Source organism: Colletotrichum higginsianum, chromosome 4 (assembly GCF_001672515.1).
Source record: "Colletotrichum higginsianum IMI 349063 chromosome 4, whole genome shotgun sequence".
NCBI lineage: Eukaryota > Fungi > Ascomycota > Sordariomycetes > Glomerellales > Glomerellaceae > Colletotrichum > Colletotrichum higginsianum.
The window spans coordinates 1,808,757-1,829,516 of record NC_030957.1 but is presented as its reverse complement, the minus strand read 5'-3'; the positions used below and the strand labels follow the sequence as shown (position 1 = coordinate 1,829,516).

The 20,760-nt window shown below is 55.3% G+C and overlaps 6 protein-coding genes across 6 annotated transcripts; 2 read left to right on the top strand and 4 right to left on the bottom strand.

Annotated features, from left to right (window-relative positions):
* Positions 1 to 48: 48 nt before the first annotated feature.
* Positions 49 to 2,409, bottom strand: CH63R_05853 (Noc2p family protein; the record flags this gene model as incomplete). The annotated part of the gene is made up of 1 exon (XM_018300828.1): positions 49 to 2,409. The coding sequence occupies one exon, from the start codon at positions 2,407 to 2,409 to the stop codon at positions 49 to 51; it is 2,361 nt and encodes a 786-aa protein (XP_018158678.1).
* Positions 2,410 to 2,775: 366 nt separating this feature from the next.
* On the top strand, positions 2,776 to 3,690 carry CH63R_05852 (VPS28 protein; the record flags this gene model as incomplete). The annotated part of the gene is made up of 2 exons (XM_018300827.1): positions 2,776 to 2,859; positions 2,989 to 3,690. 2 exons carry the CDS (start codon positions 2,776 to 2,778, stop codon positions 3,688 to 3,690), a joined length of 786 nt encoding a protein of 261 aa, XP_018158677.1.
* A 210-nt stretch (positions 3,691 to 3,900) lies between these two features.
* On the bottom strand, positions 3,901 to 5,154 carry CH63R_05851 (Mitochondrial distribution and morphology protein 12; the record flags this gene model as incomplete). Its single annotated transcript, XM_018300826.1, has 1 exon — positions 3,901 to 5,154. The coding sequence occupies one exon, from the start codon at positions 5,152 to 5,154 to the stop codon at positions 3,901 to 3,903; it is 1,254 nt and encodes a 417-aa protein (XP_018158676.1).
* Positions 5,155 to 5,768: 614 nt separating this feature from the next.
* CH63R_05850 (phosphatidylinositol-4-phosphate 5-Kinase) lies at positions 5,769 to 13,478 on the bottom strand (the record flags this gene model as incomplete). The annotated part of the gene is made up of 4 exons (XM_018300825.1): positions 5,769 to 5,868; positions 5,926 to 6,167; positions 6,220 to 6,582; positions 6,666 to 13,478. The coding sequence occupies 4 exons, from the start codon at positions 13,476 to 13,478 to the stop codon at positions 5,769 to 5,771; spliced, it is 7,518 nt and encodes a 2,505-aa protein (XP_018158675.1).
* Positions 13,479 to 16,343: 2,865 nt separating this feature from the next.
* On the top strand, positions 16,344 to 17,969 carry CH63R_05849 (uncharacterized protein; the record flags this gene model as incomplete). The annotated part of the gene is made up of 1 exon (XM_018300824.1): positions 16,344 to 17,969. The coding sequence occupies one exon, from the start codon at positions 16,344 to 16,346 to the stop codon at positions 17,967 to 17,969; it is 1,626 nt and encodes a 541-aa protein (XP_018158674.1).
* Positions 17,970 to 18,781: 812 nt separating this feature from the next.
* Positions 18,782 to 19,392, bottom strand: CH63R_05848 (BolA-like protein; the record flags this gene model as incomplete). The annotated part of the gene is made up of 3 exons (XM_018300823.1): positions 18,782 to 18,980; positions 19,044 to 19,150; positions 19,219 to 19,392. The coding sequence occupies 3 exons, from the start codon at positions 19,390 to 19,392 to the stop codon at positions 18,782 to 18,784; spliced, it is 480 nt and encodes a 159-aa protein (XP_018158673.1).
* Between the last annotated feature and the right edge of the window lie 1,368 nt (positions 19,393 to 20,760).

The following is a 20,760-nucleotide window of genomic DNA, read 5'->3' as shown; positions in this document are numbered from 1 at the left end:
AAAAACACTTTTTATATATCTTGATCATCTCTCCACGGCCGCACGATTCTACTCGTCATCGTCTTCCACATCATCGTCCTCTTCTTCGTCATCATCTTCCTCCGCCTCCTCCGCCTCGTCATCCATCAGCTCGTCGGCGTACTCCTCCTCAGAGTCGTCTTCGGCATTCGCGGCGAGCGCATCCTTCTCCTCCTCCTTTCGCTTCTTCTCGTCTTCCTTCCTCGCGTCCTCGAGCGCCTTGGCCTTCTGCTCCCTAATCTTGCGCTGCACGACGACGAAGGCGCCGAGAGGCGTTTTCTCCCAGTCAAAGTCACGCAGGAACGCGTCCACCTGCGCGCGGTCCTTGGGCGCAAAGTCGACCTTGGCACGCTTCTCCTCAATAAACTTGGCGTTAGCCTCGAGCTTCTGCACCAGCAGCACGATCTGCGAGATGACTTTGTTGTTCTTGTTGCCCGTGCTGATCTTGCGCGCCTGCTTGACCCAGCGCTTCAGCTGGATGAGAACAGGCAGCGTGAACTCGGGGAACGCGATGTTCTTGGCCCATATGGTGAAGTACTCGCTGAAGAGCTCAACAACCTGCTCGCCAACGCCGTCTTGGTAAACACGCGTACGGAGGTACGACTTGGGCGCCTTGTACGCAACGTTGAAGTCGAGGGGCTTGATCGACGACGCCTTGGGGAAACGTCTCATGTCGGCTGACTCGAGGACCTCGATGAGAGCGGATGCGAGAGGGATGTAGGTGTTGGTCGCACGAGACAAGCGGAGGATGGAGCGGATCAGGTGGAAGCGGAGGGGGAAGAATGTGGGCGAGGGAATGAGGCGCATCGCACCCAGCGTGACTTGCACCAGCGGGTAGATCAGGAGCTTCAGCTGGCTTTCCTTGCCCGCCTCCGCCTCCTTCAAGGAGCTGCAGTGCTCGGAAAGCACGCATGACCAGAAGTCGAGCGAGTGGGTGTACTGCCAATTGTAGACGATCTTGTGGGCGTCCTTTTCCTTCTTGACAATGCTGTTTCTAAGGTGGATGGCCAGTTGGCGGATGAACGTGAAGGCGGTGGTGTAGCCAACGGTTTGGTCGATACCCCACAACTCTGCGGCCGAGTTCTTCATCAGATTGATACCCTGGATGGTATTGATGTTTGTTGCTCTGCAGCTAGAGACGAGCCCTTGGTACACAGCCTTGAGAACTGTCTCGCGGATACCCTTGTCACCGATGACGACGAGTCTCCGCAAGACAAGGAAGGACGTGATCTTGGTGGTTTCTGAGCTGGCCGGTCTGGCCCAGTAGTTGACAACAGTTTTGATGAGGGCCTTGAGGAGCTTCCGGAAAGACATCAGGTAGGGAACCAAGGGCTCTAGTGAACCGATGGTGAGCTTGAGGGTCGAGTCGTCGGACAGCGTGCTGAGAAGGTGGATAATAGAGGCGGTAAAGGTCTTGATCATGATGGACAGCGTGTGGAACTTCTTCGAGTCGGTAGGCACGTAGATTTTGCCGGACGCCGATTCTTTGATGGGAAGGTGGTGCGAGATAATCTCGGGGATCTGCTTGAGGGCAACGATCAGGATGTCGTGGAAGACCTCGGGGCTGGAGATGGTGTATCTCTGCGTCTTCTCGTCATCGGCGTCGTCCTCGTTGAGGTGAGCCGCACAGCGGAAGGCCAGAACAACCTGTCTCGCGGCGCGCAAGCTCTGCTTCTCCTCAATCAGCTTCTTCCACTTGGCCACCATCTCGCGCGTTAGCTCGTTGTCGACGAGGACTTCTTCCTCCTCCGGAGCGGCCTTCTTCTTGGCGTCCTTCTTGCGCTTCTTTTTCGGTTGCTCGTCGTCGTCCGAGTGGTCGCTACCGGCGCTGAGCTCGTCTACCTCGGCAAGGTCGGCGTTCTCGTCAAAGTCAAGGGCTTCCGGATCGTTCTCCTTGAGGAACTTGTAGAATTCGGGGTCGTTCTGGGCGAGCTTGTCCATGGCCTCCTTGGTCATACCGAGGTTCTCGTCATCGTCGCTACCACCGTCCTCGCTATCGCTGGCGACGGGCTCATCCTCGCCGGAGAAGTCGCCCGCGTCCGAGTCCGATCCCTCCTCTCCCGCGGGCGCATCGCGCTTCCGCTTGCCAAGCTTCTTCGCCGACTTCTTGTCCTTCTTGTCGATGATGTCCTCGAAGCCGCCCTGGAAGAAGTCGTCGACGCTCATGGCGCTGACCTTGGCGTCCTTCTGGTGGCCATTGGCCTTTGCCTTGGCAGCGGCCTCATCCTTCTTGAAGAATTCGGAATCCTTAGTGTTCTTGGACTGCTTCTTGGCCTTGACCTGCATGCGCTGCTTGACCTTTGCCGTCTCCTTCCTCTTGTCCAGAACACCCTTCAGGTGGTTCTTCTCGAACTTCTTCGTCGCCTTGAGGTTTTTCTTCTGGGAACCCATGGTGAACGGTATGAAGGGGGAGGTTCCGTTCTGTTGAGGGGGTCTCCTGCGGTGGATGATGGAGGAAGATTTGGCTGCAGGGACCGTAACTTTCAAACTTTCCCTCCACGCAGAGAACCGCTTGCTCTCGCCCAAAAATTTTCTGGCTTATCGGTGCTTATCGATACAGGCGCTAATCCCGGTTTGGACTGGTTTCTCGAAAGCTGCCCCATTTCTTAGTGGGGGGGCTGCTGGAAGCACCGCTGCGGCCGCCCATACCGTCAAACGTTCCTTGGCTCTAAGCGATACGCGTTCACTGGAAGCTCGACAGCTCGGAAGCTGCTGATCGACCATGACGCCGGCCGCGATCCCAACACAGTCGCGAAGATGATGCCCCGGCAACCCTATGCGCCTACACCGCATAGCTATATTCCAAATACGACGCTCTCAGCGACCATCAATCTCGATGAGGTATGCCATTCAAAGTCCCGAGTCCTCTGGGGAACGCCTGTCGCATCATCAGTCCCTCCTCCCTCCAGCTGCCCCGCCCCCCACAACACCGACTACCAGCCCAGCTAACAAGATGATGCATCGCGACAGGAGGTAAAGTTAGCCGACACTCGCGCCGAGCGCGACCTGCAGGATTCTCTCGCCGAGATCTTCAGCATCATCGTCACTCTCGACGAGCTCGAAAAGGCCTTCCTCAAAGACGCCATCCCCGAAGCCGACTACACCGAGATTTGCGAGCGGTCCCTAAAGCAGTACAAGTCTATCCTGGCCGACGAGACTGTGGCCAAGGCATTTCGTGGCCTAGAGGAATTCAAGGCAGAGTGGGATGTTCGTATTGTCGTTTTTCTACCATCACCCCCCGCTTTACTCTCGAGACTGATCTCGTTACCAAAACAACAACAGCTCGAAGTCCCCCGCGCAACGGAGCGCATCCGAGTCGGCATGCCTTCAACAACCGTCACCGCCTCCTCGAGCGCCGCCCCGGCCCCGTCAGCCGCCGGTAACACGAGCGGCACGCTTATCCTAGAGGCGACGCAGGAGTTCATCACCTTCCTCGATGCCGTCAAGCTGGGCCTACTTTCTAAGGACCAGCTGCACCCCCTGCTATCCGACGTCATCCAGTCGGTCAACAAGGTGACGGACCGTGACTTCGACAGCAGGGGCAAGATCGTGCAGTGGCTCATCACGCTAAACCAGATGAAGGCCACGGACGAGCTGAGTGAGCAACAGGCTCGCGAGCTCGAGATGGATATCCAGCAGGCCTACCAGGGGTTCAAGAGTACTCTGACGTAGGAAGACGGAGCTATCGAGCGGGAATGTTTTGTTGCTCTGTTGAGATGGGGATGAATGTCAAAGTAAAGCGAATTCGCATCATCTGCTTTCCTTACTTTTGTTTTCTTTTCCCTGCCGTATTTGCCTGCCCTTGAAGCCCCTAATGACCAACCATGCTTTTCATGCCTCGTGAAGTGTACCGCAGTGAAGCCCAGAGCATTCGTCGGCTTCTCAGACCAAAAATGTCCAGAAGCTGGGATACACGAACTCGTTCTCGAATATCCTCCTCACCTGCTCCAGCACGAACCTCTCCACCTTGCCCACGTTCTTAAGACTCTGCTTCCCGCCATCTCTGAGCCCAATCTCGCTCTCGACCTGGATCTCCTGCAACAGCCCGCCAAACCTTTTCCCCGGCTCGCTGGGACCCGCGTCGTCCGCGCCCACCGCCGTGGCCGCGTCCTCGGGGCTCAAGAAGCAGAAGTGTACCCTCTTGCGAATGTGTGCCATCACCCCAACCCCGTCGAACGTCAGACCCGTAACACTCAGCTGTACCGGGATCCCCACAAAGCTCGGCATCGGATAGTCCAGTAAAATCTCCGCCGTCAGCCGCAGCCGTACATCCCCGGCATATCGGATCCGAAACACCGCCTGCAAGTCCTCCGGCCTCGGCTCCCTGAACCGCGGCGCGTCCCCTTCCTCCTCCCCCTCCCCGTGCTCCTGCCCATCTTCGTCCTCCTCCTGGATCGCCGACCCGGCTAGGTGCGTATCCCTAGTTGGTGGCCTCGAGGCCCCTGCCGATGTCGGGGCCAGCGTCGACACGCTCGACTTCTCGCGCAGCTGCGCCAGTGTCGGGTTGAAATCGCTCACGGAGATGGAGCTCTGCGAGGGGTTCCGGCTGTGGCTCGGCGGCGGCGGTGAACCCGCGGGCGACATGATGGCCGACGAGTCGAGCCTGCTGCCCATGTGCGCCCCGGCCACCGCCGCGAGTGGTGTCTGCGTTCCCGACCACCCCGTGCCGAGGTGCGACTGGAAATAGTGGAGGTTCGACGTGCCACCCAAGATGCCCGGCGTAGAGACACCCAGGAACGGGCTGGGAAAGTCCCCGGACTGGCCCCTGAGGGCGTGCATGCTGAGCCTCGGCGGCATCGACGCTTCCTCGCGCTGTCTCCTCCTCTCACCGGCGCTCAGCTCGCTCTTGGGGAAGTGTTGCAACTGAGGCGGCTCGTCGAGAGCCTGCTCTTCGTCCTCGTCATCCTCAATGTCGGAGTTGTCTTCGTAAAAGTCCGGCAAGGGGTCGGTGATGTCTTTAAGCTCCAGCTCCGGAGCGATAGCGCCGAACTCGAAGTCGTGTACTTTGACCGACTTGATGAAGCGCGGCAAGGGTACGGCCTGAAACTTTGTGTGGATGAAATCGCGGATACGGAGAGCCAGGGCCTCCCCATCTGGCCCGGTCGTGAGCGTCTCCCAGTTTAGGTCTATTGACATTACAACTGTGTTGTGTGAGTGAAGAAAATGTACGTAAAGTTCAAACCCCGTCGAGTTGGTGTAAGGCGGACAGGGTTGAGTGAGTGTCGAATCTAAGCAAGTTCAGTACCGAGCAGAAGAGGTACCTACCTAGGTAGGTTGGTAGGTGCCGGTCCGGTAGGTATTCAATAGGCTGGCCCTGAGGACCACTTCCAAGTGGGCCATTGCTCCGTGCACACCTGCTGTGTAAGGTACCTACCTACCTTATCTACGTTTACCAAGCGAGACAGCTGTTGATGATGGTGTACGGTTCTCGAGGCAACCAAGCTTCATCTCGGATCAGTTCCATCACACAACTAGTGTATTTCAGCGGTCATTGATTCATTACCGGGTATCTGAAATCCAAGGCCGTTATTCGTCAACGTCGCACGCTAATATACTTTGTTACGGTGACATTCAATGAGCCAACCGTTGCTGAAACTCGACCTACTCCATGCATGCCTAATCCATACCCATCCGGTTTATTCTGTGTCAAACGCCAGCAATGCAATGTAACTCTCCTTCCTTGCTATATCCAGCAGCTGTCAGGCTTGAACACATCTTGTGGCTTTCGCTGCCAGTGGGCAGTGGCGCGACTACTCAGCCTTCGCATCTGATTCGAACCGCGTCCTCATAGTGTTGTTGAGTTGGGGCACGCCGAACTGGTGCCAGCAATTTGGCGCCTGGAGAATGTATCTGACATCGTGTTAGCTGATACTCCTCGGGACGCAAGTAAGTCCCGTAGATACATACCTGGCCATCGCCTCCCGGAAACGTGACTTGTACTCCTTGGGACTCGTCACCGTCGGACGATTTCTGCCACCGCCCGCAAACCCACGATCCTTGATCCAGCTTTCGAGCTTCTTGTCCCATGTGTACGTCCGGATACAATCGATAATACCAACGACCAGCTCCTTTCTGGCCTCGTCTACAGCAATCATCAAGGAGTAATCCATGACGTTCTGCCTTGCGAGGAACAGAGTATCGTTCCAGACCTGGACAAACGTCAGTATTTTTGTTGCCCGCATTTTGATACTAGCGACTTACGGATGCTCTCAGAAGCTTTTTGGAATGCTCGCGAGCAAACAAAGGAGATTCGTAGATGAACTCCACCATGTTTTCATCCAGGAGAACCTCGTTCTGCTCGCCCGTGGACTGAATCTTGCGATTGCGCATAGAACCCTTAAGGTCAAAGAGCCGTGTCGGGCCGCGATCATAGAATAGGTTTTCCATGAGTAGCAGGTCCAGCTTAATCTCGACGCCGGTGACTGGGTTCTTGATAATTAGCTGGAAGAAACCCAGCATCTTGGCAATGACAGAGGGCAAGTCATGAAACAGAGCCTCTGCCATGATGCTAAAGTAAGCTGGTGCAAATCGCAGGAAAGCCGATGTCTCAATCGGTGATAGGCCCTGCGTTGATGGTCAGTTATCAATTATAGATTAGACAGGACACACGGGACTTGGTAGGGACCAAATAGGACATTACGTCTCACCTTGAGAACTAAGCGGTCGTCGAGGGTCTTGAGGAAGACCGACTTTGTCTTACCGCCCTTGGAGTCCCACTTCAAACACCGAGAGAGGGATTCGACGATTCGATCTGCAACGCCGCATTTGCGACGCAGCGCATCAAACTGTTCGGCATAGAAGATCTTGCAGAGCATGGTTGCAGACCCTTCCTTGAACTGGTATTTCAGATGTGTGCCTGTTGCTCTGAGCAGACTCTTCTCCAGCTCGCCCTCTTCCATCATGAATTCGCCACCAGTGTCAGACAGCCCTGAAGACCTGCCGTCAAAGTTGGGCTCGTAATCCTTTTGCATCGCCATGCGTTCTTGGCGGCGGATGTCGGTCAACTTTGTGCGGTAGTCATCGGAACTTAGGGCGAATGCGATCACGGAGCTAGGTTCGTCCTCCCTGACAATCACATCGGAATCCAGGAAGATGTGATCGCTTGCGTTGACTGGATAGTCCAGCTGGGGCCAACCACTCGCAGACCGTTCAGCCCAGAAGTTGGTGAGCATCTTCATCAAGCTGGTCTTTTGATGCTTTGGCAGCTCCAGGGGAATTTCCGTGCTGGGCTCAAGAGAGTCGGCCAATTCTTTGACGTCGGGCAGCAGATCATCCAGAATGGACTGCTCAGTATCGCTCTGCCCCTCGTCATCGGATCCACCGTGGCTAGCAGTGACGGTCGCGGTATCGTCAGTCTCCCCGCCGACATGATGCTCTTCAGTCAGAGGAGGAGCCTCTGGTGCGGGGTGCGACTCTTCCATGGGTGGCATCATGTCGGGTTCCGTTTGCACAGTCCCCAAAGGTGCTGGGGTGACTGGCGCTGTCTTGGGCTCGAGAATCTTGATCTCGCTGCTATTCGACGGCCCAGGTTCTTGTACGGCATTGTCGATATTGTGGTAGACTTCCACAATGGCCTTGGTGGCTGAGCGTGGCAAACCTGCACGAGGTTGATGGCCCTTGGCAAGGCGCTTCCTGCGGTCCTCCCGTTGCCTTTCTTTCTCAAACTCGCGACTCAACTGTTCAAAATGCCGTGCGATCCGAGATACCTGAGACGACACGTGGGTATCTTTCTTCTTGGTGATAAGCCGAGGGATGGAAGAGGGGCCAGCCTTCCTATGACTTTTCATTCCCAATGCCAACCGGTCAAACGGTTTTTTATCTACCTTGAATGACGTTTCACTCGAGGCATCGTTGGCTCCCATAGTATCCTTCGGCACGATTGATTTGGCAAAGCTAGACTGGGACCTCGGTAACGTTTGCGCCGGCTGCGATAGGGTCCTAACCATCGGAGCCCTGCGAGCCAAAGCTCGTTCCAGATTTGCTTTTGACGCCTCAGATGGCTCACCGCCTTGGGATGTTTCGGCACCCATGATCTGTTGCTCACGGCGAAGTTGCTCGACCTTCTCGGAAAGGGAGATGTTGGTTGATGCTGTCGAAAGCGGTGGCCTAGCCACGATAGGGGACGTCGGCTCGGCATTGCTAGCAGTTGCTGACGTCTCCCCAACCGGGTTGATGGGGGCCAAGGGAAAGAGCCCCTTGGCTTTCGGCGAATTCGGAGTGGTGGCCAAGTCTAGGGATTCCACTCTGTGCAGCGCAGTGTCGTTCGGTGTGTCACTTTTGCTAGCTTCCGAAGACAATTCAGGAACCTCCCTGCCAGCGGTGTCCTCCTTTGTTTCGACTTGCTCAGCTTCCTTTTCAGGCTCTGACGACAGACAGGCTTCTTTTTCTTCCAGACCCTCCTGCCCGGGCTCTACCTGTTTCCCATGCTCTTCCTCGGCTGGCCCTGTAGCCCCTTCTTGGTTCGGCTCTGTTGGATCCGTGGGTTGGGTTGAAACTTTCTCGTCTGCGTCAGAGAATGTCTGAGAGGGGGGCTCCCCGGAATCAACAGTTGAGTTGCCATCTATTGAGGGAAGAGACTCCCTCGACTCATTGTCGGTAAAGATTTTCTTAAGTTGAATCATCGTCAACTGCCGCAAGTCCTTGTCGGGCAGGAAATCAGTCTCGAACTTTGTGAACGAGGCGTCCCAGTCACCAGCCTTCTCCAGCATCTCCCTCACAATGGCATTGAACGGGATGACCTCGTAGTACTTGGAATTGACGTATGTCTCCTGAAGTTTGCGTATCAAGGCGACTTGATCGTCATGTGCCTTTTTGGCGAGTCTGTCGACCTCGGCTTTACACGCATCCGCCTTCTCGGGCAAGACGCTGTCAATGCGTATGCTCTTGAGTCTAAGTTTGACGGAATTAATGAAACGAGCCCAACGCTCCTCAATCTTGTTGAAAATCTCGTTTTTGAGCTTGAGATCGTTCTCAACCTTCCAGGTGATACGAGCTCTTGGGACGATGATTTCGAGGAGATCGATAGGGTCGTAGTGGATCCGGACCCAAGTGTCGCGGAAGTGAAAGTATCGAATGTGGTCGCGATGATGATCATGAGGGCAGCCAGTGATCTCATGGAGCCGCAGGCCCCTGCTCCAAAAGAGGAGCTCGAGGTATTTGCCAAAAGAGTACTTCCACGTGCTGTCAGACATGCCCATCTCAGGAGAGTCCTTTTTACACGTTTTGCAGTAGCTCCACATTGTGATGCCGTCCAAGTTGCGCCTTTTGGCTGCTGGCTCAACGAATATAGTGACTCGCGACTCATCGTGCACATAAGTACGATGATGCCCTGTCATCTTTCGGTCGCACCCGTTGGAGGTACAGATCGAGTCCTTGCTAATGCACAAGTCTTCGATATATTGGCCGAGAGTGCAGTCCGGATCCATGCTGCCGCTTTCGTCAACGTGCTCATCGTAAAATGCGATTGCAATTAGCCCTGGTTCGGAGCAGGGGATCTTTGTCTCTGAGCAGATGACCGAATACAGCACGACGATATTCTGGTGGGAATAGGGATCGAACAGATCAAGGTTGCCCTGAATGTAGTTCTCCCACTGCCTTGTTTGGGTCTGGTAATTGTACAGAGCCTTGTCGTATTCGGCATCGTGGACGGCATGTAAGATCTCCATGACCTGCCGTGGCGCCTTCTGACCAATGGCGTGGACCATTTCAGGTTTGATGAGCTGGAACTTCTGCGACTTGGACTTTTCAGCGTCGATCTGCTCTTCTACTACGTCCTGGTCCCGCAAACGCTTCAGGTAAACGAGCCTCCGCTCCTGCTCTCTTGCCTTCATGAGCAAGTAAGGCTGAGCGAACTTGACGAACGGGGACGCCGACAAAATCTTTGTCTCGTATCTCGCCACCATATCGCTATAGTATGTCGGCATCGGCACGTCTTCTGGCACTTGAGACTCGGGAGACGTGGGCGGAACATGAGACGCGTGAAGAGATAAAAGAGTGGGCCGTTCCTCCGTCGCTGGCTCCTCGGTTTGATCGGACGACACGGTCCCTTCAGCAGTGACCAAAGATGTGCCGTCACTCGTTTGAGACGGGAGCTCAGAGTCGGTGGGTGATGTTTTGGTGATCTGCGGACCATTCTTTCCAATCTCCGTTGACGCGCTAAGAGAGCGAGGGGCATCTTCTGGGTGCTGGCGAAGGGATGATGCCAGTGATGGCGACTCTTCTGGTTCAGCGGGTAGTTGGATATACTCATCTCTCATCAGGCATGTCTCCAACTTCAAGTTGTAGACGACATAGACCATGAACTCGGTGATCTTTTTCATCTTCGAAAGAACCTCCGTCGAGTCTCCGCGGAGAGCGATGGTGCACCCCAATTTCTCAGAACATCCGGATAGAAAGATGTACGTCTTTTTCTTCCCGGGGTAGTTCTTGTTAACATAGGTCTTGACTTCGAAACCACCAGACCGACCGACTTGAACCTGTAGAGCCAGCATGTCGAGAGAGGAGATGATGTCAGTCTCTGCACAGCGTGATACTGCTTCGATGACTGAAGGCTTGACGTTGTAGGCAACAGCAATGTTAGCCTCTGACAGATACTGCAACGCAACACCCGAAACGGACTTTTCGCAAAGAAGTAGTTGGGGACGAAGGTTGATGATGCGGTTGACGACAATCCGCAAAAACTCTTTCTCCTGTTCGATGACTGGCTGTAGGCTCATGAAGTGTTGCTGGTGCCGCTGATATTCGATCGGGAAGGAAACGATGACTATGCGGGGATTGAGAATGCGCCGGGGCATGCTCTTGAGGGCGAGGTTTTTTGTGAAAATGACACCCGAAACGTAGCTTGTATCGCCTGGTTTACCTCCCGGGATTTTCTTAAGCTTGACGTAGTGCCGTATGTCCATGTCGTCTCCCACCCTGATGTCAGGGGTCACATCGTCAGTGCACTGGAGCAGGATGGGAACCAAAGCCCTTTCCCATGCAGGCACGTTCGGTATGCCCGAGTCCTCGAGTAGCTGATGCAACAACCTCTTCACATGCAGCATGCTAGATGGGTTGAGCTCCACCTGCGGCTGTTTGTCTGCTTGCATCGATTCGCTTCTCGTCAGCTTCGTAGCCTCAATCGCTGGGTTTTCGATTGCAAACATGTTCTCGTTTGATACCGAAGGGCCCTTGTTGAAGATGCCGGACTTGGGGCGCGGGGAACGCATCTGGTGGCTCACGTTGCTCAGGTTGCGTCTCCTCCCTGGGCGGTTGTGACCAATGATGCTTCCGGAACCAGCGTTGTCATCCATCCCACGGCTTGTGAAGCTCAACCCACTGACACTCTTTTCACCGCGGCCAAGGCGGTGCCTTCGCCCTGTGCTGAGAAACGGTCCAAAACTCGATTTTTCATGGTCGTAGCTAGACGGCTGTAAGTCGGCGTTTGACATGGTGGCAAATATGCTCATCTGTTCATCACCGCTGGACTCGTCTGACATATAGGCAGCCAACTCAGGGTCGATGATGTTGTCGTCGTGGAAGGCAGGATACTTTGGTTTTTTGGCCATCTCCTCCGTAATCCCTTTGCGGAACGGTGCCCTGTCGTCCGGCATTGGCTTGAACCTCGCCATGAAATTATTGTGATGCTTTGAGTGATGCCGCCTATGTCCTGATGACTGGGGCCGATTCGCCGACGTTAGTGATCTCAAAGACCGAGAGGAGCTGGGACGGCTGAGTTGTGGAGCGTCAATCTCCAGAATTGCCGAGTTTCGATTGGAATCGTTGATTCTCCTGGTCGCAGGGATTGCCATCATGGGTGTTTGGACAGATCTGGAGTCGCCCAAATCTTCCATTCGGTCAGCAAAGCTGGGCTCTTCGGGCTCGGCCTCCGCCTGCGTGACCTTTGGGGTTGCCTTGGTTTGGCGAAAGAATGCTGGTAGGAACGAGTCGTCTCCAGAGTCGTCAGAGCCGCTTCCTTCATAAAGTCGCTGGTTGATGACCTTCAAGCAAGTTTTGCACACTCTCAGCGTCCCAGTCATTCCAAATTTTGAAGCTGGAATGATCGATGTGCATTTGGAATCGAAGATGCAGCCGCAGGTCCGGCAGTGATGCTTTCTTCTAAAGGCCGAGAATGGCTGGCCGCATATGAAACATTCTTTGCACGTTTCATCAGCCATCCAGAACTCTTTGCTCAACACCTGCCTCCGCATCCTATCAAGCCTGGCGTTCACCTGATCAGGCGCGCCCTCATTAGTCGTCGTGCCCGGAATACGCAGGGCACCGGTTCTTCCATGCTTGGGCTGGGAGTCGTGGGCGAAGGAGTCGTGATAAACAGAGTCGTGAGCAGTCGTACTGATCGGACTAGGCTCGGCGGTGACATGCTCCATTGACGACGACCTTGACGGCGCGTAGCCCGGCGACCTGGAGCGACTAATGCGGTCAATGACAGCCGGCCTCTTGGGCGCAAGCATCATAGACGCAGTGGAGGACACGGGAGAACGCGGGTCTGTCGTTTGCAACTTGGGCAACTGGGGTGCATTGGTCTTGATCGGACTCAAGGCCTTGTCCGCAGGGCCATCCACAGCGACGTCTTCGCGTCTCGGCCGGCCGCTCGTATAGCTTCGATCGGTGCCTCCACCGTGTTTGGGCTCCAGAACGTCGAACTTGTGCAAGCTCTCGGCACCGATGACGAGCGGCCGGGGATCAGGCTGTTTACTGATACTTCGTCTTCCGGATGACCGGCCTGGCCCATCATCCATTCGCGCCACGCTTCTCGGTGCTGTAGCCGGGGCAACCTCGGGATTGATGGCAGTGACGGCGGAGGCCTTTGCTACACTAGGTATGGTCTGTCGGCTAGAAGCACTCGACTTGGAGGCTGTCATGGCGGAAATGGAGGTGGCCTTGGACGACTGTGGTGGGTGTGGCTGACTATCAGACATGGCAGTGTTGATTCCCGACGACGTGGCGGTCATGGGGCTGTCGTGGGTCGTTCCCGAGTTGAACGACGAGCCCGTAGCAGCGGTTTCGGCTCGAGCGAGCGAGGCGATCGGTATCTTCGGGGTGGTGGCCGAGGTGCTGGTGCTGCGTTTTGAAGCAGCGTCGAAGCTATCACCATCGTCCGCGTCTTGCTGTCTGGCACCGACGGCACCAACGGCCTCCTTCAGGCGGCTGTAGAGCCCGCTGAGCCCATTCTGGACCAATTCTCCCGCCAGGACCTTTGTTTCTGCCGCCGGAAGAGACACGGGCGGAGGAGCGAAGTCGTTGAACGTTGTCAAGGAGTCGGACTGGCTTGCTGACGTATGGATCCTGTTGAGAGTATGTGCCAGCTGATCTTTGTCGGCCTGCGAAGCCGTAGATATTGAATTGATGGAATCATGGCGACTCCTGAAGCTCGGGGGCGTCGAAAGAACGGCGGGAGAATTTGGTTTGGGGATGTTGTTGCTCGCCATCTTGTGTGAGCACGGATGCGACGACTGGGCCATAGAGGGGCTCTTGGAGTTCCTATATCGTGTACAGCGCTGGCATCTTGCAGTGTCAAGATGCCATAGCGAGTGCGGATGGCAGAATTATTCGTGAGACGCCTCCTAGTCTAGCAGCCCCTTCTCTTCGTCGATAAGTCCTGGCCAGCAGTAGGACCCAGTCTATGTTGTGTAATCGCGATTCGTTGCAGCGAGCGGTATGGAATCTTCGAGAGGGGGTCCTTCGTCGGCAGCGATTTGAGAGGTTCCTCGGGCGTCGTAGTGTAGAAATCGGTGGGGGTTTCGACCGGGCCGTAGGCAAGCTCAAGGGTCCAAGAGGGGCGCGGGTGACGAAGAGGAGAAACGACGTGGCAAAGGTCAGGCAGGCTATGGGTGCGTGTGTGTGAGAGAGGTGTTTGGGCGAAGGAGAGAAAAGGTGTGGTAAGTCGTCTTGGTTCCCCACGCGTCTTCTGCGACGGTGCAGGGCGGGCTGATGTCTTCAAGACTGTGCCGGATGCTTTTTCAGAGGCGGACTATCCGCAGACTACTGGAAGCCTGGCAGCGCTATCCCTCAAAGGTGTAGGCGCGTGAGGTTCGGATATCTGCAGGTTGATACAATCACCAAACAGGTGAGATGACGCAGCATCAGCAGCGACGTTCAGTTGCGCTGACAGTTGGCAAGCGCTGGCAGCCTTCCTCCTAAGTCTCCGACACTTTCCAGAAGGTGGCGTTAGTGCGCCTATGAGTCTTGGAATGGTTGGTTCTGGCAGCTTGGGTGCAGTCCAAAAAGCCGTTGCAGCGGCCTGGGCAAAGCAAGGTAGGTAGGTACCTTGGCTCTCTCGCTCTTTCATACCTGGTTGCAGCTGTTACAGCGCATGTGGATGGACTTTACCCGGTATCCGTTGCCGTCCCCCGGCGCCAGGCGGAACACCAGTCACAGTCGGGCTGTAACCGGCTGACCCACATCCAAGACTTGATGCAAAGATACCTAGGTACCTTGGCATATGTACCTGTAAGCGGTATGGATGGATATCTTGCTACTCAGGTATGTGCATATTCAAAAGCTCGGGCCACAACGACAGACCCTCCGCCCCAGTCAAGGTCAAGCCAGCATTTCTCCACTCTCCGAACCCATCTTGGAGACCAACCAGAAAAGAACCCCGCAACTGCTTCCACTTTGTCTGTGTTCAGGCGGGTGGGACAGCCTTCATCCCCTGCAACACCAAAAAACGCGTCAGAGCGACCTTGGTTTCTACTCAGGCGCGTCGCTATGATTAACCTTTCAACATTCACAATTCACAGAAATCTCTACAGCCCCAACACAGCTGCAATATCTAACCAAAGGACTTGGCCTGTGTGCCTGTTCCTTTCGGCATCGCCCTTTGGTTTTGTGAGCTACTGAACATCAAGCCTATCAACTTCAACTCCACTTTCCTGCGATTCCAGTTACACCAGCAACCAGCCAGCCTTGAATGCAGGAATTTACAGAGCTCGCTCACAGCTGCGGCCCTTGTTGTTGCCATCATGGCTAGTTCAACAAGCAGCCCAGGCTCGTCTAACCCATCAGCCCCTTTTGGTCTTGCCAACGGAACCCCTATACCTGAGAAATTCACAAGAATACCAAAGGACCAGCAAACACTCCTAGATCGTGAGGATTCATGGATCTCGGTTATGAAACGTCATCCTCGCCAGGGAACTGTCAACTTGCCACCGAAAGCCCTCGAGAACGTCACATATCTACACACCTCCCGCACACTACCGCCTGCTGCCCAGAAGCCGAACACACTTGGCTCCAATGGACTAGCTGAGGCAGAACATGCAGCTCTGACAGCACCAAGTCATGAACAAGAGAATGGAAATCACTCAAGCTCTAACCCTGAAACGCCCATTAGCTCCTGGTCAGAGTCTCCTCAGAGGTCTCCTTGTACTCCAAGACGACAGCATGTTACACCATCACCAGCACCGTCTATCAGGTCACAGGTTGCAACTGAACGCCCGTCTGGAGCATCCAAATTTCCTTCCCGGTCTCCTCCGCCAGACCGCCCGAGCAGCCCTCAGATAGCGTCTTCGCCGCCCATACAGTCAGCCCCTAAACGGCACATTCCGCCTGTTGTTGGGTCCAAGCGTCGCCCGATCGAGGCTTTTCCTTCAAGCAGCGCCGGTGTGGAAGAGGAGCTGGAAACAGCTATTCCTGATGCTCTCCTCGAGGCCACGCCGCCTGTCAACCGTATGGCTGCACGCTTGGCTACGACATCACAAGCTGTCACAAGCCCACCCTGTGGTCAGGGAAGCATGGTTCCATCCACTTATAAGGACGCTAAGAGCCCCGAAGTTAAGGCGGAAGGTCCCAATAAGAAGCGGCGCATGAAATCGATCAAGTTTGATTCAAGTCCGCAGGATCGACCGGCGGAGAGTGGTTTTCCCGTCAAGACTTCTACTCGACCGACGGTGCTACTTTCGGCTTCCCAAGAAGAGTCATTGCCGACATCTTCGGCCTCACTAATCGCTTCCACGCTTCCTATCACTGATGCTCGGCCGTCTCTGGTAACCCACCGGGTTGCGAGAGATATCTCAGGCCTTGGCCGAGCCGCTGCCAACGACCAACAAGCCGGTACCACTTCGCGTCCTAGCCTATCAACCCCAAAACCGGCTCACGTCTCTGAAGACGAGGTAATGACAGGAGCCAGAATTTTGTCAGGGACGCGCCAGGCTGGGGCAGACGACGGTAGCTTCAACCAATCGACACGGAATGCACGTTGCCAGCAGATACTCACATATCTAGACAGCGAGTGGAACAGAGAGGGTCTCGACTGGCTTCCGCCAACGCTGAACCATTTCCGGTCGACTCTGACATATCGCAGCCTCGAGACCTTGCAGAAAATCACCAGCATGGCCATCAAAAATGGCACCAGGCTTTCACGACTGTGGTCTGAACCTGATGGTCTTCTCCATCGCGCAACCCTACACCAAACGAACGGCAAACTCGTATTTCCCGAGGAACTCATCCACATGACATTTGATCTCTACGGGACGGAGATTGCAGGAACAACGAGCCATCGGGCAAGAACGACAGAGGAAGTCTCCAGGGGATCATCTCGGCCAGCGAGTCGGCGTGAAAGCCTGACCCAGGCGAGAGTTCCGAATCCCTCGCCACCCGAGTCACCGGCTGCAGTTCAAGCCGCACAAGAGGCACTCGTCAGTCAGGTCGTTCGCACCCACCAAAGACGTGTCGAGAGGATTCCTCAACCGCCACTGGAGGTGACGGGCAAGACCTTTGCGCAGGCTCCTTTGGAGGCTTTCCGTAGCGCATACCCTTCCTATTCTGGGAGCATTGACGACTTCGTAAAAGCTTGTCTGACCATCAAAGACCTACGCCGAAAACTTCTGCTTCCCAAGTGGCTCTACGATGATTTTATTCGAGCTTTTGTGGATGGCTTCGTCCCTTACATCGAAACTCTGGACGACGACGAACCCCCACTTTCGGCCTATCAGTGGTACGTTGAGCATGTCGACCGGCCGACATTTGAAGGCGGCATTGTGACGCGGGAGAACCTCCACCAAGTCTTCAAGGTGTACCACAGCGAATTCAAATCCGCAAAAGAGTCTGTTTTAGTAAAGACATCTCCGAATCTGGGAGCCGGACAGATGCCTTCCTTCGACAAGGCCGAGCTGCAACTTGAGAAGGGTCCTCAAGCGACAGTTGCCCAGACATTTGAGCCCACAGAGGCTCGACCAGAAAATCATGAGGCGAGAAGAACATCCGCCGCTCTCTCCCTTTTGCCAAATCAGCCTTCGTCTGTCACTGCTCAAGAGGCAAACAAGGGACCTGCAATTGGACCACATGCCAGCATCAAAGTCAAAGACCACGGCCTCATGTCTATGGCATCGCGTACTCCCCTCCCTGAAGGGGACAAGGGCAAACAAAGATTGCCAATCAAAGAGCATCCAATCTTGTGGGACGCTCCAGCATCAGCTCCGGCCATCCAGCGTCACAGGAACGCTCTCCCGAGGGACGGGGACATCACCTTCGTTTCCAGTACCCCGCGACCTCGGACGGCGAACTCAAACGACGCCAGTTCCTTCAACAACAACAACGACCGAACCCACGACGATCGCTTTCTCGTCACTATCCCGACCACGCAGACGACCGTTCGTAAACCAATGCTGTCGGAGTGGAAGGATGCCATTCCTGCGAGACTTGACAGGAACGACATCGTCGCAGAAACGCCTGCTCGGGGTTCGGCGGCTCCTGTCAAGACCCCGACTCAACACCCCGCGGTGCGCCGAAGCCTGCCCATCTCATTCACCCCCACCACGCCCTCGGCCTCCTTACCGAGCGTAGAATCGCTGCGGGGTGGCACGCCGAAAAGGACGCTTTCGGACAACCGTATCAAAAAGCCCAAGAACGAAACGGAGGAGGAGAGAAAGAAGCGGAAAATGAGGGCCAAGCTTGAGAAGATGGCCAAGGAGGGGCGCCTGGCGCCGCCGCCCAGTTCCATGGCTCCCAAGTCGTAGAGGCTTGATTGGGGAGACAACCATGCCACTTTCCCTCCGAGTGGCATAGTAGCAAGGTGCAGAGAGAGCATGGACGAGGCCGGTTATATTCGTTACGTTGCATCTGGGAAAGACTGCTGTGCCGTAGGCCGTGCAGAAAGTCGCCCGCGCTGGGCTGGTGGAGGATGCGTTTTGAAAACTTATGTATGATACCCCTATTTCCGTGCCAAGAACGGATCGATATTCAGTGCGTTACGCTGCAAGTGGGAATGCACTGTGTGACGCTGATGCCACGGTGAACTCGTGATACAAAAAGGCTGTGCCGAAATATATTGCACTGCCGCAGCCGAGGCTTACATCTCACAGCGGAAACTGAAAATGAGGAACGAAATTTCAAATTGCGCAAGCAATCGACTTGTATCTAGCAAGACTGGATCTATTTGTGCGTTTTTTTTCCATGGCCGGCTCTCTGGAGAGTCTTTGAAGGTATCTAATGTTGCCTAAGAAAACATGTTGCCATTTTTAATGACCTTACGTCGTATCCGAGTCGTCAATAAGATGTGAAGATAGATCCCAAGATGATAGGGTTTGGTTTTCCGTGTCGCAGCAGCAAAAGCATGGCCCGACTCCGTTACTATGACCTAAACACCCTTCCCCCCTCTCTCAAGTGATCCCGTAAGTTGCCCTGTTGGTTTCCTAGTGTTCCGTCATGTCTTTCTTTCCTGGTGGAAAAGGTCGTATCTCTCGTGTCGTAATGCCCTCCGGGAGGGTTATATTTCCTCTCGAGGGGGTTTGTTGGGTATATTGGTTGTGTGGTATTTTATTGGTAGGTTTCAAGCTGAGTCTTCGGAAGACTGGGCCTCGGCGGCCTTCTTGGCCTTTTGTCGCTCCTCCTCCTCGGGAGTAAGGGTCTTGAGCTGAAGGGCGTGGATGCCGCCCTCGCGGGCCATTTCCTCACGGAGGAGGGCGTAGACCATGCGGTGGCGGGCGGACTGCATCTTAGACTTGAAGGCCTCGGACGTGATAACGAGTCTGTAAAGCAATGGAGTTAGTGGACGGCTCCAATTTAACGAACATCGGACTTGGGGGTCGTACCTGAAATGGGTTTCCTTGGAGGTGCTGCCGGCCATGGCCTTGTGGTGGCTGTGGAGGTGGGAGTCGTTGTAGATTTCGAGGGTTGTGGGGGAGAAGGCGGCGGCCACCTAATGGTCGTCGTGTTAGCTGCGTGTGCTCGTGCTTGCGTCACCGTACATCTCAAAGAGCATCGCACCTTAGACCGGATGGCATCCTCGACGGGGGTGGCGGACGACATGGTTCCGAGGGGTCTGGCAGCGCCCGCTGAGAAGCCGAGGGCGTATCTTCGCAACATTGGTGTGTGTAGTTTGGTTATTCCTCCGGTCAAGCTACTCCCAATTCTGCCAGCGACGGGGCGGAATGTGTTCATGGGGGAGTAGGAAAGGGGAGGAAGGAGGAAAGAAGGTGAAGAGGGAAGGGGCACGTAGAAGTAGGTACGCGGCGGCGGCTTGCGGGCTGCAATGCGGTGCGGCGGTAAAGGAGTCTGGACGGAGGACGGTGTACGAAGCCGGACAGGGGAGAATAAGCAAAGCTGTCCTTGCTTCAGCTGCGTGGACCGTGGTTTGGTTGCGTGGTGCGGTATGGATGGGTAGCCCAACAACTTTTTTTGGTTTAGGTAGAGAGAGGAGAGTAGAATGACTGGAGCTGCGGCTGCATGCGCGCGAAAGGTACGGTGTGCAAAAGTGTGACCCTGGAACTTGGGACCTGGAGGCGAGCATGGATGATGTGGGAGGATGGAGAAACGAGCAGCAGATTTTCCCTCGCACACACAGGCCCGATACAATACAGAGAAGGTTCGGTGTGTCGGTGAGGGAAATGAAGAGCAGGCATGCGGGATGGGCTTGGCAGGCAACATGGCACATGCGACTACCCCTCGCGCGGCCAATCAGCGGGCGGGGGGGGACGTTACTTCTGTCCTTCCGGTTGGTAACCGGGGGCCCCACGGGCCACCAACGAGCAATTCCAGCGGTGCAGTCACTCAGTGGTGGCCACTGGCAGGTCTCACAGGAGGACCAGACCAGACCTCTTTTCTCGTCTCGTCTCGTTTGTTTCTGCTATTACGCCGTGGGTCGCAACCCTCTTGTCGTTCTTTTTGCGTTGTCACAAATCTATAAAAAAAATCAGATTGTCCTCTCCTTGCCAGGTCTGTTTTGGCATCCCCTCCCCTCCGCCCTCCGGGCTATCCCCCGGTCTTGCCCTCTCATGTATCGTGTGAGCAGGAGGTGCCGAGGTGGTGGTCGCTCGCTCGCTCGCTCACTGGCCGACTAAGCTAGCTTTGCTTTTGCAGTCCGAGAAGTCTGTTAAGCCCACCGCCCTTCTTTGCTTCTTCTTCGAAAAGCCCAAACCCGTGCATCCCCATGTCTTGACGCTAGCGCCTTATTGGACGTTGTGGACCAACTGGAACACATAGCAGAACAACTGGAGAACACACGCAGGCGGCAGCAACAGCAAGCACATGGACAACCCCGACACGCACCTCTCACTTTCTTCGATGACTCCTCCTCCACCCAGTCCCACATTACCAATTCTCCATTTCTGCTCACCGCGTCTTTCCCGAACGCTGGCTGGCCCCCAAACCCCCGTCACCGCGCATCACAAGAAAAGGTGTACACGAGAGAGAGGTTTTGCAGCACTGCAGAAGAGCTCCGCTTTGCCCTCTTCTCTAAACACCTTGAACTTCCCGCCCAAAGCACTACTTGGGCACCTGATCACCAAGATTCCCGGTTCCAGAATATCC